The sequence below is a fragment of the Bos indicus genome, chromosome 15 (genome assembly GCF_029378745.1).
Source record: "Bos indicus isolate NIAB-ARS_2022 breed Sahiwal x Tharparkar chromosome 15, NIAB-ARS_B.indTharparkar_mat_pri_1.0, whole genome shotgun sequence".
Lineage (NCBI taxonomy): Eukaryota > Metazoa > Chordata > Mammalia > Artiodactyla > Bovidae > Bos > Bos indicus.
Genome location: NC_091774.1, coordinates 1,893,049 through 1,908,764, shown reverse-complemented (window position 1 = coordinate 1,908,764; position 15,716 = coordinate 1,893,049). Strand labels below are relative to the sequence as shown.

At 37.6% G+C, this 15,716-nt stretch overlaps 1 protein-coding gene across 3 annotated transcripts in view; it reads left to right on the top strand.

Moving 5' to 3' along the window:
* Positions 1-15,716, top strand: part of MRE11 (MRE11 homolog, double strand break repair nuclease) — a 70,777-nt gene continuing 55,061 nt past the window's right edge. Inside the window, exons 1-6 of one of the 3 annotated variants that reach the window (XM_019975338.2) lie at positions 1-153; positions 1,060-1,178; positions 2,744-2,876; positions 8,298-8,458; positions 12,812-12,899; positions 14,223-14,364. In XM_019975338.2, coding sequence (XP_019830897.1) covers positions 1,159-1,178; positions 2,744-2,876; positions 8,298-8,458; positions 12,812-12,899; positions 14,223-14,364 — 544 coding nt within the window. In that variant the 5' untranslated portion in view covers positions 1-153; positions 1,060-1,158. Of the gene's footprint in view, positions 201-1,059; positions 1,179-2,743; positions 2,877-8,297; positions 8,459-12,811; positions 12,900-14,222; positions 14,365-15,716 lie in introns of all 3 variants that reach the window. The other 2 variants (XM_019975340.2, XM_070803277.1) reach the window with 2 other exon arrangements.

Below are 15,716 nucleotides of genomic sequence, written 5' to 3'. Positions count from 1 at the left end.
TTGATGCGCTTGCGTCATCAATGAGGTATCGCGAGAGAAGGAGAAGCTGTTACTCTCCCGCCTAATTCGGGTTTACCAACAAGCTGGCTCTGAGACGCCATCCCCGGCGGTGCTGTTGCTTTTTGTGTCGTGATTGTCCCTTCTTCTTCCCGGGTAAAAGCCAGCCTCGGGTCCTCAGGGTGGGGCTGTGGAGAGTCCAGGTGTGGGGTAATTTGCGAGTTGCTTCCTCTGTCTGTGGCGTCGCGGGCGGAAGCCCAGAGAGTACTGTCTTTGTGCGAAGAATGGGCCGAGTAGGCTAGGGAGGAGCTTGGAGGTTCCGCGAGTTTTGTGGTGCGGGCGCGCTGAGGTTTGGGATCCTCACCGAACCGGCGATTTGGGCGTGGGAGGGGTCGTTCCACGGTGGCAGACTCTCCTCCTCGAAAGTGAAAGTAAAGTCGCTCTGTAGTGTCCGACTCTTTGCGACCCCGTGGACTGTAGCCTACTAGGCTCCTCCGGCTGCTGCTGCTAAGTCGTTTCAGTCGTGTCCGACTGCGTGCGACCCCATAGACAGCAGCCCACCAGGCTCCCCCGTCCCTGGGATTCTCCAGGCAAGAACACTGGAGTGGGTTGCCATTTCCTTCTCCCAGGCTCCTCCGGGTATTTTCCTTCAACGACGTATTTTTGTTTATTCAAACGTGGACCTCATGTCCTTTCAAAACAAGCCCGTGTCTTTAAAATAATTCTGTGTTTAAGCAGGAAATACAGGATCTCCTTAGGCTCCAGAGTAGCCCTTGCATGCAACTTTAACATTTCTGTTCAGAGTTATTCGTGTGCTAAACCGGAAGTATTGTGTCACTCTTTTGCCCATTCATTTAACAAATATTAGCTTCCCACAGGGCACGCAAAAGGAGCTAGGGGAGTTTAATTATAGTGGTAAAACTGGAGTGGCACTGGAGACACGTTATTTTTTTTGTTAACATTAAAAATAAAAATATAGTAGGTGCTTAAGTGAAAATGAGACTCTTTCAGAATTGCCAGTCTGCATTTAAAAAATATGTTTTAAATAAAATTTTGTTTTAGAATTTATAATCGAGTGAGTTTTCTGACCTATTTTGAGCACCGGACCCAAGGGTACTTGGAGAAGGAACTGGTCTCGGAGGAGGTGGACTGACCATAGAAATGAGTCCTGCGGATGCCCTGTAAGCACCTTTCTTCCGAAATATTTGTTGGTTTGCGTTTCTACCAAATAGCCTGTCGACTATGTTCACCATAAAAGAAAACTTATTTGGTAAATAAAGAGCTTGCATGAACACAAGTGTTAGTCGTCAAAAAAAGTATTTGGAATGGTTAACAATTCATACTGTATGTTTATTAATTAAAGATAATATGCAGCAGTAGATTGGGGTTTTGCAGTAGATTGGCATATTGCTGTATAAATTTATGTTCTTAGGTTTTTGTCTTAAACTTGAAGCTATAAATATTCTTGAACTAAGTCTTACTAGCTAATGCAAGTCTTTTAGAGCAGATTTTTAGAGGGATAAATTGCCCTGGTACTGAATAAATTGCAAATGAATCTGACTAAAATGAAAATAAATAAAAGAACTAGGAAAAGTAATGTGGGAAAAGCTTTTAACTTGGAGTCTTTCATCCTGGTTTTAATTTCTTGATTAGTATTGTTTGACCCTGAGCAAGTTAGCAAGCCTTTAAACTTCACCTCAATTTCTTCATTTGTATCAAGTTAAAATGATAAATTTTCGTATTTAAATGAAAAAACTCAAGTGAAAATACTTTAGAAATTGCTGTGGAAGTCTGTATAGTAATGTGATTTGAAAGTATTCTGACTAAATCTGTATGTATATAGCAGTCAGAACTGCGTATCATTTTCTGGAAATTTCTCTTGTGTATAAAGATTTGAATTTTAGAGATAAATAAAAGTTTGTTTTTAAGTTCGTATGTTTTAGTGAAAACAGCCTGAATTTTAATCCTGGCTTTCAGTACCATTTCTACCATTCTGTTTCATGATTCAGAAACAATAATACCTAACCTCTTTACATGTGAGAGTTGAGATGAGATCAGAGATACCAAATTATTTTAAAGACAGTTAAAAAGTCACATTAAGTTTAAGAGAATGTTAATAATTATCATATTGCTGCTTCACATGAAAGTATTGAATCTTTGGAGTACTACCAAATTTAAATGGCATTGTAAACTTGGCCAGATTTGTTAATGGGAAGCTAACTTTGTATGGAGAGTAGTCAAGCAGGGACCTGGATGTAAGTTACTAGCTTATTAGAATAGAAGTCTACTTATAAAATAAGAGGAGTGCTTTTTAAATTAACTAGTTATTTCTGATTTTCCTGGAAAAGTGCAAAGTAGATAAATAGCAAGTTTAGATACTGGGATCAAATTCTGTTAGATTTTTGCTGTGGAACAGAGTAGGAAAATAAACTTTCAAATCCAGGTTACATATGAGTGTATAAAACTGCTTGTAACACGGTTATATATTTTTGAAGCAGTTACAGAGCCTTTTAAAAAGTGTGTATATATTCTACATTGTATTAGTGGTAGGAAGATTGTGATGTTAATAAATTAAATGCTTCAAATTTTCAGATCTTGTTTAGAGCTGGAAAAATAATTTTATTTCATAATTGCTATTTTATAGATTTAATTTAGATTTTTTTTTTAGATTTTACGTTAGATGTTCAGTTTGCTTGAACATTCTTTCAATGAATTATATTGAAGTGTTTCTTCTTTTTAAATACAGCGATGATGAAAACACATTTAAAATCTTGGTTGCAACGGATATTCATCTGGGATTTATGGAAAAAGATGCTGTGAGAGGAAATGATACATTTGTAACACTTGATGAAATTTTAAGACTTGCCCAGGAAAATGATGTGAGTTTGGTTTGCATTTTTGCAGTTTCTACCAAGTTCCTATACTTACTGTTTTTCCTTTTAGAGTTTTGTTTCATATATTCTTGTGCTCAGAGTGCCTGCTTAAATATAAGTATGCTAAAAGTCCAAATCAGATTTTGTGTGCCTTATTCTCTGAATTCAAGTAGGAGTGACTTTCGTAAATAGTCTGTAAAAATTTATGACAATTGATGAAGTGATTACTAAGTGCAGCATGTTTCTTTTTGAACTGTAAAGATGACTGTTATAGTTTCTGCTTTCAAAGAACATACAACAGGCAAATCAGTATGTGAGATATGATAAATGTCTAAAATGCTCAGATGCAAGGTCATGTGTGATAAGAGCCATAAGAAAATTATAAACAGCATTTCCTGAGAGATTAGAGGTAGAAGAGATCACATTTAGAATAGGACAGTAAGATGAGATAAATTAAGCGGCATTTAACTTGGGCTTGGAAGGGATGTAGCAGCTGTGTTGGCTCACTGGTGGGTCTTGTTTGGGAAAGAGGGCTGAAAAACTAGAAATGTGGTTTGAGCTTCAGTGAGAGCTTCAAATGCCAGATTGAAGACTTTGTACCCAACTAATAGAAAGTCTTCTGACAAGAGTCTAGCATGAAGTCAAGGTAAGTTTGAGGCTTTTTTAAAATCGTGGCCTTCAATGGAAAAAAGGAAGTGAATACAAGAACTATTACAAAAATAGGGTTTGTATACTTTGATTAGGAGATGCGGATGAGGGAGAAGGGATGACAGTATCTCTGAAGTGTGTTAAGTTTGGGTGAATGGTGGTACCCGTAATAGAAGTAGGTTTTAAATAAGGAAGATTTCTTTCTTATTTTCACACTTCCTTATTACATATTTCATTATGTGGGAAGGTGATGAATTTTGATTTAGGCCATTAGCCTCCTATTGGAGGTTCCAATAGGATATTCAAGGAAACCTTCCGGCAGACAGATAAAATGTCTATCTAGAGCCCAGAAGACAACTGGGGAATAAACATAAATTCGGGTGACTTGCAAACTGTTATCTTCAACTTTGACTTTTCCTTAGAGTTCTGTTCAGTTTTTCTGCAAGTCCTTTAGTTCATATTTCTAAATATTTATGAGTGGAACCTCCCCACTATTTTCTGCCTTTGTGTCTATAAGCTTAATTCAAAACTTTTATCTTATTTTGCTGAACTACAATAGCTCCCCTTAGTTTTTTTTTTTCTCTTCTTTTTTACAGCGTAGCAGACAGAGTGAACTTATAAAATCATAACTCAGATCATGGCACTCTGCTGCTTCAAAATCTAAGTGGCCTTCCATTAAATCTAGAGTAAAAATTAAACTACAGAGTTCAGTATGATCTGACCCTACTAGAAGACTTCATCTCCTTTGACTCTGGGTGCTTGGCTTGTGCTCCATCTACACTGGAGTGTGTGTTCTACTCTGGGACCTCTGTGTGTCTAGTTCTCTTCCCGCTCCGAGCATCTTGATTTTGTCAGGGTTTACCTCTCAGTTCAAGTTTTATCTTTTTGGAGAAGTCTTCCCTGATAACTCCAAACAGTCTTATCACAGTACTCATTTATTTTTTTATAGCACCATCTGAAATAATTTGTTGGATTATCTACTTGTGTATTTTCTTCTCCTCTGGAAGATAAATTAGATGAAGATTCTTTTCTGTTTGCTCATGTGTATCTTAGTACCGCGAAAGGATCTGCCAAGCGGGAGGCACTCTCATAAATGTGTTCATGAATGAGGGAATGTCTAGTATCGTCTCCTTTTACCCTGAAGGGAGAGAAATTAACAGTCAAAGGAGGTTTGTTTCCTGCTAGAGAATCCTGTGTCTTTTTCTATGCTTAGGTGCTGAAGAACTATGTCTTTCCCTGAGCGCAAGCTTTTTTTTTTTTCCTTTGCTGTGTCATTTCCTTTCCTTCTGCTTCCTCTCCCTGTACTCTTTAATACTAACTGTCCTCTTCAGCCCACAGCCCCAAGCTGGTACCTCCAAATGCATGTTATATTTACTTTCCCCCATCTTTTGTGTCTATTTCTTCTTACTGAAGTCTAAATTCTTCCTGATTTTTAAGTCCTTTATATTGTGGGCAGTGGTACCCCCCTCCATACCCTTGCCTGGAAAATCCCATGGATGGAGGAGCCTGGTAGGCTGCAGTCCATGGGGTCACTAAGAGTTGGACACAACTGAGCGACTTCACTTTCACTTTTCACTTTCATGCATTGGAGAAGGAAGTGGGAACCCACTCCAGTGTTCTTGCCTGGAGAATCCCAGGGATGGGGGAGCCTGGTGGGCTGCCGTCTATGGGGTCGCACAGAGTCGGACACGACTGAAGCGACGTAGCAGCAGCCTTCTAACCAGCCTTATCTCTACTCTTTAGTTCTGTCAGGCTAATCTGTACTCTCTAGTTCTTCAGAGTCTTTTTTTTTAACTTTTAATTTTGGAACAATATCAGTCTTACAGAAACATTGTAAGAATAGTACAAATAATTTCTTACCCTTCACTGAGATTTTCCTACACTATGTGTGTGTGTGTGTGTGTGTGAGAATTTGTATCTGTGTCTTAATCGCTCAGTTGGATCCAACTATTTTGACCCTATGGACTGTAGTCCCAGGCTCCTCTGTCCATGGGATTCTCCAGCCAAGAAAACTGGAGTGGGCTGCCATTCCCTTCTCCAGGGCATCTTCCTGACCAAGGATCAAACCAGGGTCTCCTGCATTGCAGGAAGAATCTGTATTATATGAGCCACCAGGGATGCCCTTCCTACACTTTTACATTTAATTTATCCTCTCTCTCTCCATACATACACACACAGACAGACACACTTTTTCTGAACCACTTGAGAGTAAACTGCATGTGTAATCAGAGTGCACTTGTCAGAACCAGGGAAACTGATGTTTCTCCAGTACTATCAAGTAATTCTAAGATGCTGCCAGTTTTCCCCACAACAAATGTCGTAGTAGTTTGGGGGCAGGTCAGTGCTGTTAGATCCCAACCCAGGATTACATTTTACATTTAGTTGTCATGTCTCTTTAGTCTCTTATAATCTGGGACATTTCCTCAGTCTGCCTTGTCTTTAATGACTCTGGCTTTTTTTTTTTTTTTTTAACAAAGTTGTGATAGTTTCAGGTGAATAGTGAAGGGACTCAATGGATATACATGTATTCAGTCTGCCCCAGAGTCCTCTGGTGGCTTAGATGGTAAAGAATTTGCCTGCAATGTAGGAGACCTGGGTTCTATCCCTGAGTCAGAAAGATCCCCTGGAGAAGGAAATGGCAACCCACTCCAATATTCTTGCCTGAGAAATCCCAGAGGAGCCTGGCAGGCTGCAGTCCATGGGGTCACAAAGAGTTGGACACTGAGCACGCACACACACTCACCAGACTCCCCTCCTGTCTAGGCTGCCATATAACTTTGAGCAGAGTTCCCTATTCTATGTGGTAGGTCCTTGTTGGTTATCCATTTTAAATATAACAGCGTGTCCATGCCATCCCAAACTCTCTAACTATCCTTTCCCCTCTATCCTTAACCCCTGGCAACCATAAGTTTGTTCTTTCAGCATGACCTTGACATTTTTGAAGAGTCACAGGTAATTATTTTTGTAGAATATTCCTCGATTGGATGTGTCTGACATTTCCTCATGAGTAGATTCATGTAGGGCTGGAATACCTCAGAAGCAAGTTGTGTTCTCAGTGATCACTAGAGTCACAAACCAGTTTTTAAAGATATTAAAAATTTTTTTTTTGCTCTTGATAATATAAAACATACCACCCTAACCATGTTTAAGGATTCAGTTGAGTAGTATTAAGCCCATTGGTATGTTTGAGTAACCAACCTCCAAAACTCTTTTAAACAACTCTTTCCCTTCCCCTCCCTTATAAAAATGTTTACTTAAGTTGTGTTTTCTATGGCTTTGATTGTGATCATTTTTTTCCTTTGCTCAAATCATGTTTAGTTTTGAAGACCTAGCTTAAATTTTAATTGCAGTCTCTCTGACTAGTGTAGGGGCCAGAAATCTTTTCCTTCTTCCCTTCTAGGTTCTCTGACTGGTCTGATAATTAAGTTGACATAAGACAGATAAGGGCTTCCCAGGTGGCACTAGTGATAAAGAACTCACCTGCCAATGCAGGAGACATGAGATGTGGGAAGCTCCCCTGGAGAAGGGCACAGCAACCCATTCCAGTGTTCTTCCCAGGAGAATCCCATGGACAGAGGAGCCTGGTGGGCTATAATCCATAGGATAGCAAAGAGTCGAACAAGACTGAAGCAATTTAGCATGCACGCAAGACAGATTAATGGACTAAAATATCGCTTATGTGCACTATTGTTGTTTAGTCACTCAGGTCATGTCCAATTCTTTGTGACCCCACAGACTATATCCCGTCAGGCTCATCTGTCCATGGTATTTCCCGTGCAGGAGCCCCACAAAAATATGAGACTCCCAGCAGTGAGGTAATGGAGGCTTATCTGCCATCCTGATCTAAGGAGAAGGGGAAGGGAGTCTGGGGCTTTAAAGAGGAGAAAGACAGTGCATAGGAAGATGGGAAGAGCAGATGTTTGTTAAGTGTATGCTGTGCCATGCCCTGTGATGAGTCTTTCTGATACCAGAAATTATCTCTGGTAATAGCTCTTCTGGTATATATCCCCTGTCTAAATTCAGAGTCTGATTTATGTTTAGATGCATAGCAGTTTTTCTCTCCCACTGGATTTTGAATAGAATAGGGGTCATATTTTATTCATCATACTCAGTATGACGTATGGTACATTGTATTCAGTGAGGGCAGGGACATGATCTGTTTTGTAGATTGCTATTTCCTGAGCTTTCACTGCCTATAGGAAGTCTAAATAATTGTTGAATGAATCTAGTGAATAATTTGGATTGAATCAGCTCTTCCTTGCATGTTGTCGTTTAGTTATTAAGTTGTCTCTGACTCTTTGTGACCCCATAGACTGTAGCTCGCCAGGCTCCTCTGTCCATGGGATTTCCCAGGCAAGAATACTGGAGTGGGTTGCCAGTTCCTTCTCCAGCAGATCTTCCTGACCCAGGTATCAAAGCTGGGTCTCCTGCTTGGCAGACAGATTCTTTACCACTGAACCATTCCTTCAATAGGTTTTATTAAAGTGCAAAGTTTATGTTTGATTTGGATAACTTTAAAAAAAGAAATCACTTCTGGTAGCATGAGTTAGAGACTTGGTATAGTAATTTAAAGATGGCTTTTTGAAGGTGGGCTGGGAACCTAAGTGGGAATCAGATTAGTAACCAGATTGGAAGGGCCTTTAAATGAACAAAATATGAAACTTTAAATCTCCACACATAGTGGTATCTTCTATAAAATTTTTTTCTCTCTTTGGTCTATAGTTTTAAAAATTTTACCTATAAAACACACTAATTTTCACACTATTTTCTTTTGATTAGGTGGATTTTATTTTGTTAGGTGGTGATCTTTTTCATGAAAATAAACCCTCAAGAAAAACATTACATACCTGCCTCGAGTTATTAAGAAAATATTGTATGGGGGATCGTCCTGTACAGTTTGAAATTCTCAGCGACCAGTCAGTTAACTTTGGTTTTAGTAAGTAAGTATATTTAAATGCTTCAATGAATGTTTCCTTGTGTCTATGATATATAACATTTCCTATGTAAGATGCGTGAACACATAAACAATTAGTCATCTTCTCTTCATTATAAGCTATTTCCTTGGCAGTTGTAGTTCTTTAAATTTTCTGTACATTATTGTATTAATTTGTATTTCCCTAATTAATAGATTGAGTAACTTCTTAGATTTTTATTGTACTTTTGGAATCTCTGTTCATATCCTTTGTCTATTAAAAAATTTGGATTTTTTTTTTTTTTTTTGCTTTTCATGTTGAATTTGCAGGAGCTATTTATATATTCTAGATATCAAGCCTTTGTTACGCATATATATTTTTTTCCCAATCAGTGGATTGTCTTTGGACTGTTCACAGGACCTTTTGTTGACAGAAATACTTAATTTTGATGTTCATAGTCAAATATGTAACAAGTCTGAGCGACTTCACTTTCACTTTTCACTTTCATGCATTGGAGAAGGAAATGGCAACCCACTCCAGTATTCTTGCCTGGAGAATCCTAAGGATGGCGGAGCCTGGTGGGCTGCTGTCTATTTGGTCACACAGAGTCGGACATGACTGAAGCGACACAGCAGCAGAATTGGATTTTGAAAGATTCTTACAATTTTTAACGTATGTCCTTGTTTTAAACATTCTAATCACTTGTAAAGAGATTGTCTTTTCTACATTGTATATTCTTGTCTCCTTTGTCAAAGATAAGGTGTCCATAGGTGTGTAGATTTATCTCTGGGCTTTCTATTTTGTTCCAGTGATCTATATTTCTGTCTTTGTGCCAGTACCATACTGTCTTGATGACTGCAGCTTTGTAGTAGAGCCTGAAGTCAGGCAGGTTGATTCCTCCAGTTCCATTCTTCTTTCTCAAGATTGCTTTGGCTATTTGAGGTTTTTTTGTATTTCCGTACAAATTATGAAATTATTTGTTCTAGTTCTGTGAAAAAATACCATTGGTATCTTGATAGGGATTGCACTGAATCTATAGAGTGCTTTGGATAGTATACTCATTTTCACTATATTGATTCTTGCAATCCATGAACATGGTATATTTTTCCATCTATTTGTGTCCTCTTTGATTTCTTTCATCCCACTCCAGTATTCTTACCTGAGAAATCCCATGACAAAGAAGCCTGGTGGGCTACATTACATGAGGTTGCAAGAGAGTTGGACATGACTTATCAGCTAAACAACAGTAGCAAATGTTTTCAAACCTTCTTTCCTGTTCTCTTTCTGAAAATTATATCTTACCCACTTTTTAATATCCCCTATAACTTTATTTCTTTGTACTACATTTTGGATAATTTTCTGTTCGTTTACTAGTTCATGTAGAAAAATAGAACAACAAAAAAATAGGGAAACTCTGAAAAAGAGGACTACTAAGTAGTGTTTAGCTCAGTTCAATCCCTATCAAAATTCCAATGGTAGCTTTCATGGAAATAGAACAAACAACAGGTACAGGAAAAGGTGCTCAGCATCACTAATCATTGGGGAAAAGCGTATGAAAACCACAATGAGATATCACCTCACACTTGTTAGGATGTCTGTCATCAAAAAGACAAGGGAGAACAAGTATTGGGGAGAATGTGGAGAGAAGAAAACCCTTGCGCACTATTCGGAATGTCAGTTTGTGCAGCCCATGGAAAACACTGGCGGTTCCCCCTCAAAGACAGAACCACCGTGTGATCCAGTAGTTCTCCCTCTGGGTATATATCCAGAAGGAATGAAAACGGTATCTTAAAGAGATAGTCTGCACTCCCACGTTCACTGCAGCATTATTCACAGTAGCCAAGATGAGGCAGTGGTGGCAACAGTGTACATGTCCATCAGTGAAAGAATGGATAAACATGTAATATATATGTGTGTGTGTATATGTAATACATACATGTTACTCAACTGTGAGAAGAGACATCCTTTCATCTGAGACAACATGCGTGGACCTTGAAGGCTTTATGCTAAGTAAACTAAGTCAGACAAAGAGACAAATAATGTGTAATATCACTTACGCAGTATAGGGAATCTGAACTCATTGAGACTGGAATGGTGGTTACCAGGGCCGGGTGTTGGGGGGAAAGTGAAGATGCTGGTCAAAAAGTATAATTTTGATTAAAAAATGATTACATTCCTAGGATCTAATGTACAGCATAGTATGAGTTAGTAAAGTTTCTAAGACAGTAGATCTTAAACGTTCTCACTAGAAAAAGGAGATGGTAACTGTGTGACATGCTGGCAGCTGTTGAAGGGAGTGTGTGTTAAGCTTACAGTGGTAGGTAAGTTACAGTGGTTATCATTTTGCAGTATATGAATATATCAAACCAACGTATTTGTATACCTTAAAGTAACACAATGTTGCATGTCAGTTATATCACAGTATAGCTGGAAAAAAGTATATTATAATGCTGCTGCTACTGCTCAGTCACTTCAGTCGTGTCCAACTCTGTGTGACCCCATAGATGGCAGCCCACCAGGCTCCCCTGTCCCTGGGATTCTCCAGGCAAGAACACTGGAGTGGGATGCCATTTCCTTCTCCAATGCATGAAAGTGAAAAGTGAGAGTGAAGTTGCTCAGTCATGTCCAAGCTTCAGCGACCCCATGGACTGCAGCCTTCCAGGCTCCTCTGTCCAAGGGATTTTCCAGGCAAGAGTACTGGAGTGGGGTGCCATTGCCTTCTCTACAATAATAAAAAATGTGGTATAACTCATGAATTGATAGGCAGATAATTGAAAGTATAGAAGTTCCAGAAATAGCCTCAGTAAATGTGGGAATTTAGTATTTGATAAAGGTGGTATCACATATCTCCAGGAAAATATAGCTTATTCAATAAAAGAACTAGAGGAAACTGTTAAGCATTTTAAAAAACCTGGATGTGGAAAGACTTTTCTAAGTATTGCACAAATCCAGAATCCATAAAAGATTGATGTTTTTGTCTTTGTAAATTTCTGCATGGCAAGAGCTGCCCATGGAAGTTGGAAGTCCAGGTTCAACCAGGAAGAACATTTTTAATTCAAGGCAAATTAATGTCTAATTTTCCCAATAGATAAATAATTTTTTCAAGTTAGTTAAAAGAAATTCATGAGTTAATAAAAAAAAAGTTAGGTAAAGAATATGGACATCATTCACTGAAAAGGAAATAAAGTGACATTTAAACATACTAAAAGAATATGAAAGATATGAGATGAAGTATACTGAGATATTTTTCTCCTATAGGATTTATATACATCAGTAATTCTCAGTCCTGGGTGTGTATTATCTTTACCTCAGAATCTTAAAAAGTACTGATGCCCAGTCTCTAGCTCAGTTAATCTCCCTGATTGTGTCTCAGACATTGGCGGATCTTCAAAGATCCCTAGAGAATTTTGCTGTGCAGCTAGGATTTAGAACTACTGGCATAAGATTGAAGAAGTTTGATCATATACTGTACTAGTGGAGTAAGGGGAAATGGTCTCATGCTGTGCCATTGTATTATATGTAAGTTAAACCACCTCAATGGGGGGAAGTTGGCAGTAATCAAATTTACAAATGTAGGTGTGCTTTTTGACCTGACAGTGTCCTCCTAGATAATTTCCTATACTCTCACAAGGGCATCTTTGTACAGGATTACTCACTGTAACCATTTGTGAAACAAAAGACTGGAAATGGCCTAAATGTCCATTCGTAGGTATCTACTTAAACACATTGTAATAATCCATACAGTGTCTGGCTAAAAAAAGCCACAAGGAAGCTCTTTATATACTGATATGAAATGATTTACAAAGTATGCTAAGTGATAAAGGCAGGGTCCAAAGGTCTGTATTGTGCTGCCATTTGTGGAAGAAGGAAGATGTATTTATTTGCTTTACAGGTATAAGATATTTTTTCACAGATAAAGTAGAAATTACTAGTGTCATTTCCTCTGAGAAGAGGAGCTTGGTGACTAGGGACAGTAGTGTGAAAAATTTGTCATACAAGTAGTGAGTGATAGAGCTGGAATTTTTAATCAAGGTCTTGTATTCCAGAGTAGGTGTATTTTTCCCCTCCCGCTTCTACAATACAAACACAGACCTTACACAAAGACTTTCAAAATTTTGAAAGCCTATTAGCTTACTATTCAGATAATCAAATCGTTCATACAATTCACAAGCATCATATACTGTAAGGTTTTCAAGTGCAGTACTTTGTGATCTTTTCAAACTTGAATTATTGCCTATGATTGAATTTTTTTTTAAAACTCCAAAGTCATCTGCCGAGTTAGATCATCCAGTTTGCCTGTAACAGTATTAAGTTTTTGGAGGAGGAGAATGGAGGAAAGAGCTTTTGTCTCTTACAGAAACTTTTTCTTTCTTTTTTAAGGTTTCCATGGGTGAACTACCAAGATGGCAATCTCAACATTTCAGTTCCGGTGTTTAGTATTCACGGCAATCATGATGATCCCACAGGGGTAATTATTGTGTTCTTAAAGTTTGTTGAAATTTTAGAAATTTTCTGTTTAATTTGTCTATGGGAAGCATTCTTCCACTTCTTCCCAGCAACTTTTAGTCAGATTGACTCAGAGATTCAAATTGACTCTTTATCATTCATATAGGCTTTTATACTGCTTTTTAGATACTTTAAAAAATCTGAGATAATAATTGATGTATGAGATATGTTTTTATTTCTTGAGTGCCAAAGTTAGCAATAAATAACCAGTAGAAGGAATAACATTTAGGAATAAATAAATGTTGGGAATAACCTAACATTTGTATAATGCTTTACAGATTACCTGGTGCTTTTATCTCAAAAATCTCACTGTAGGAAATAATTGTTTCATGAACAGTTTTAAATCTAAATTAGATCATCTTATTTTGTTTGATAAGGAAGTACAGACCATCTTCAGCTTGTGATGGTTCGACCTAAGATTTTTAAACTTTACAATGGTGTGAAACTGACATGCATTCAGTTGAACCTGAATTATGAGTTTTGATCTATTTTTGGGCTAATGATTTGTGGGAAGATACTCTCTTGTGATGCTGAGTAAAGACAGCAAGGCCCAGCTCCCAATCAGCCACCCCAGCCCAAGGGTAAACAGTTGCCACACTTAAAACCATTCTGTATGGGTATGTACCATACAGTCATTCTGTTCTTCATGTACAGTAGATTGATTATACAAGATACTCAGTACTTTATTGTAAAATATTTATACTTTTTCCCAACTGTAGGCTCATGTAAGTGTTCTGAGCATGTTCAAAGTAGGCTAGGTTAAGCTATGATTTTCAGTAGATGAGGTACTTTAACTGCATTTTTGACTTACAGTATTTTCAATTTACTATGGATTTATTGGTACCTAAATCCACTGTAAATTGAGGAAGATTTCAAATAATAGGGATCCTAAAGTAATCTAAAAATACCATTTTATTTTTTCTGGTCATTAATGTATTATAAATCACTATTTAGCTAGTCTTTTTTTTCCTCACCCCTTGAGAGGTCTGCTTAATATGACAAATAACTGATTCCATAGCTGGTTTTATTTTTCAGTGAACAAGACATGATAAATTTTGATGAAACATTAACTTTGTATTTAACATGTATTAACATGTGATTCTACTCACAGTGATAGAGAAAAGGATAGCACATACTTTACTATTGTAATCTTGTTTTGACAAGGCACTATCTTCGTCTAGGTTTTTATAACTGCTATACAGAATATACTTTTAATAAGTAATAACATATGCAGATTATTAGTTTTTAGATATACATTAATATTCTTTGAAAATATTTTGCATAGGCAGATGCACTCTGTGCCCTGGATATTTTAAGTTGTGCTGGATTTGTCAATCACTTTGGACGTTCAATGTCTGTGGAGAAGATAGACATTAGTCCAGTTTTGCTTCAGAAAGGAAGCACAAAAATTGCTCTATATGGCTTAGGTAAGATGGGTTTATATTACTATTTATGTTGATAAATGTTTACTTGTTTAAGCAACTAGGAAATCAAATTCTGGAGTTCACTTTGTTGCTGTTTGGAAGGAATTGAGGCAAATCTAATTATTCCTTATGGGTGACTTTAAAAAATATTACAACGTTTTGGTGGACATTTTTCATTATTTTATAAGCACCAGTATGGTAAAGAATGTGCCTGCAGTGCAGGAGACCCAGGTTCGATCCCTGAGTCAGGAAGATCCCCTGGAAAAGGGAATGGCTACCCACTCCAGTATTCTTGCCTGGAGAATTCCACTGACAGAGGAGCCAGGCAGGCTATGGTCCATCAGATTTTAAAGAGTCAGACATGAAGGACCGACTGACATTTCATTTCATTTCATTTCAATAGTTCTTGAGATTTGTTTTTAATAGCAGTTTCGATGAAAAAAGATTTTCCCCTTAGTATCTATTGTTTGTTATTTCTTTCTTTTTTTTCTTTTAGGCTCAGACAAGAATCCTGAACATAGAACTGTAGAGTAATTTAGAACAACTGCATTTTGATATTTTGGAAGTCTTTGAAAGGTTTAAAGTTTCACTGTCCAATACAGTAATCATGTGGATATCAGGCACTAGAAAAGTGGCTAATCTAAATTGAGTCATGTTATAAGTATAAAATACATATTAGATTTCAAAGACTTAGAAAAAAATGTAAAATATCTTACTCAGATATTGGGTTAAATGAAATATATTAAAATTAATTTTACCAATTTCTTTTACTTATTTTAATGTGGCTACTAGAAAATTAGAATTTACATATTTGGCCCGTTTTGGTGGCTCACATGATATTTTTATTAGTGCTAGTTTAGAACTGTCATCTACAATGCTCAGAAAATTTGCTTTATCAACTTCTGTAATTTATTTAGTTTCCAGTAGGTAAAAGCTTGTTTGCTAGGCTTTATTACATGTGAATGGAAGACTGTTTTTGTTTGTTGCTCTTCAGTGGCTAAGTCGTGTCTGACTTTTGAGACCCCATTGAGTTTGTCCTTCACTGTCTCCTGGAGTTTGCTCAGATTCACGTCCATTGAGTAGGTGATGTTATCTAGCCATCTCATCCTCTGCTGCTCCTTTCTTTTGCCTTCAGTGTTTCCCAGCATCAGGGTCTTTTCCAATGAGTTGGCCCTTTGATTCAGTTGGCCAAAGTATTGGAGTTTCAGCTTCAGCATCAGTCGTTCCAGTTGATATTCAGGGTTGATTTCCTTTAGAATGTACTGGTTAGATCTCCTTGCAGTCCACAGGACTTTTTAAGAGTCTTATCCAGGACCACAGTTTGAAAGCATCAATTCTTTTATGCTCAGCCTTCT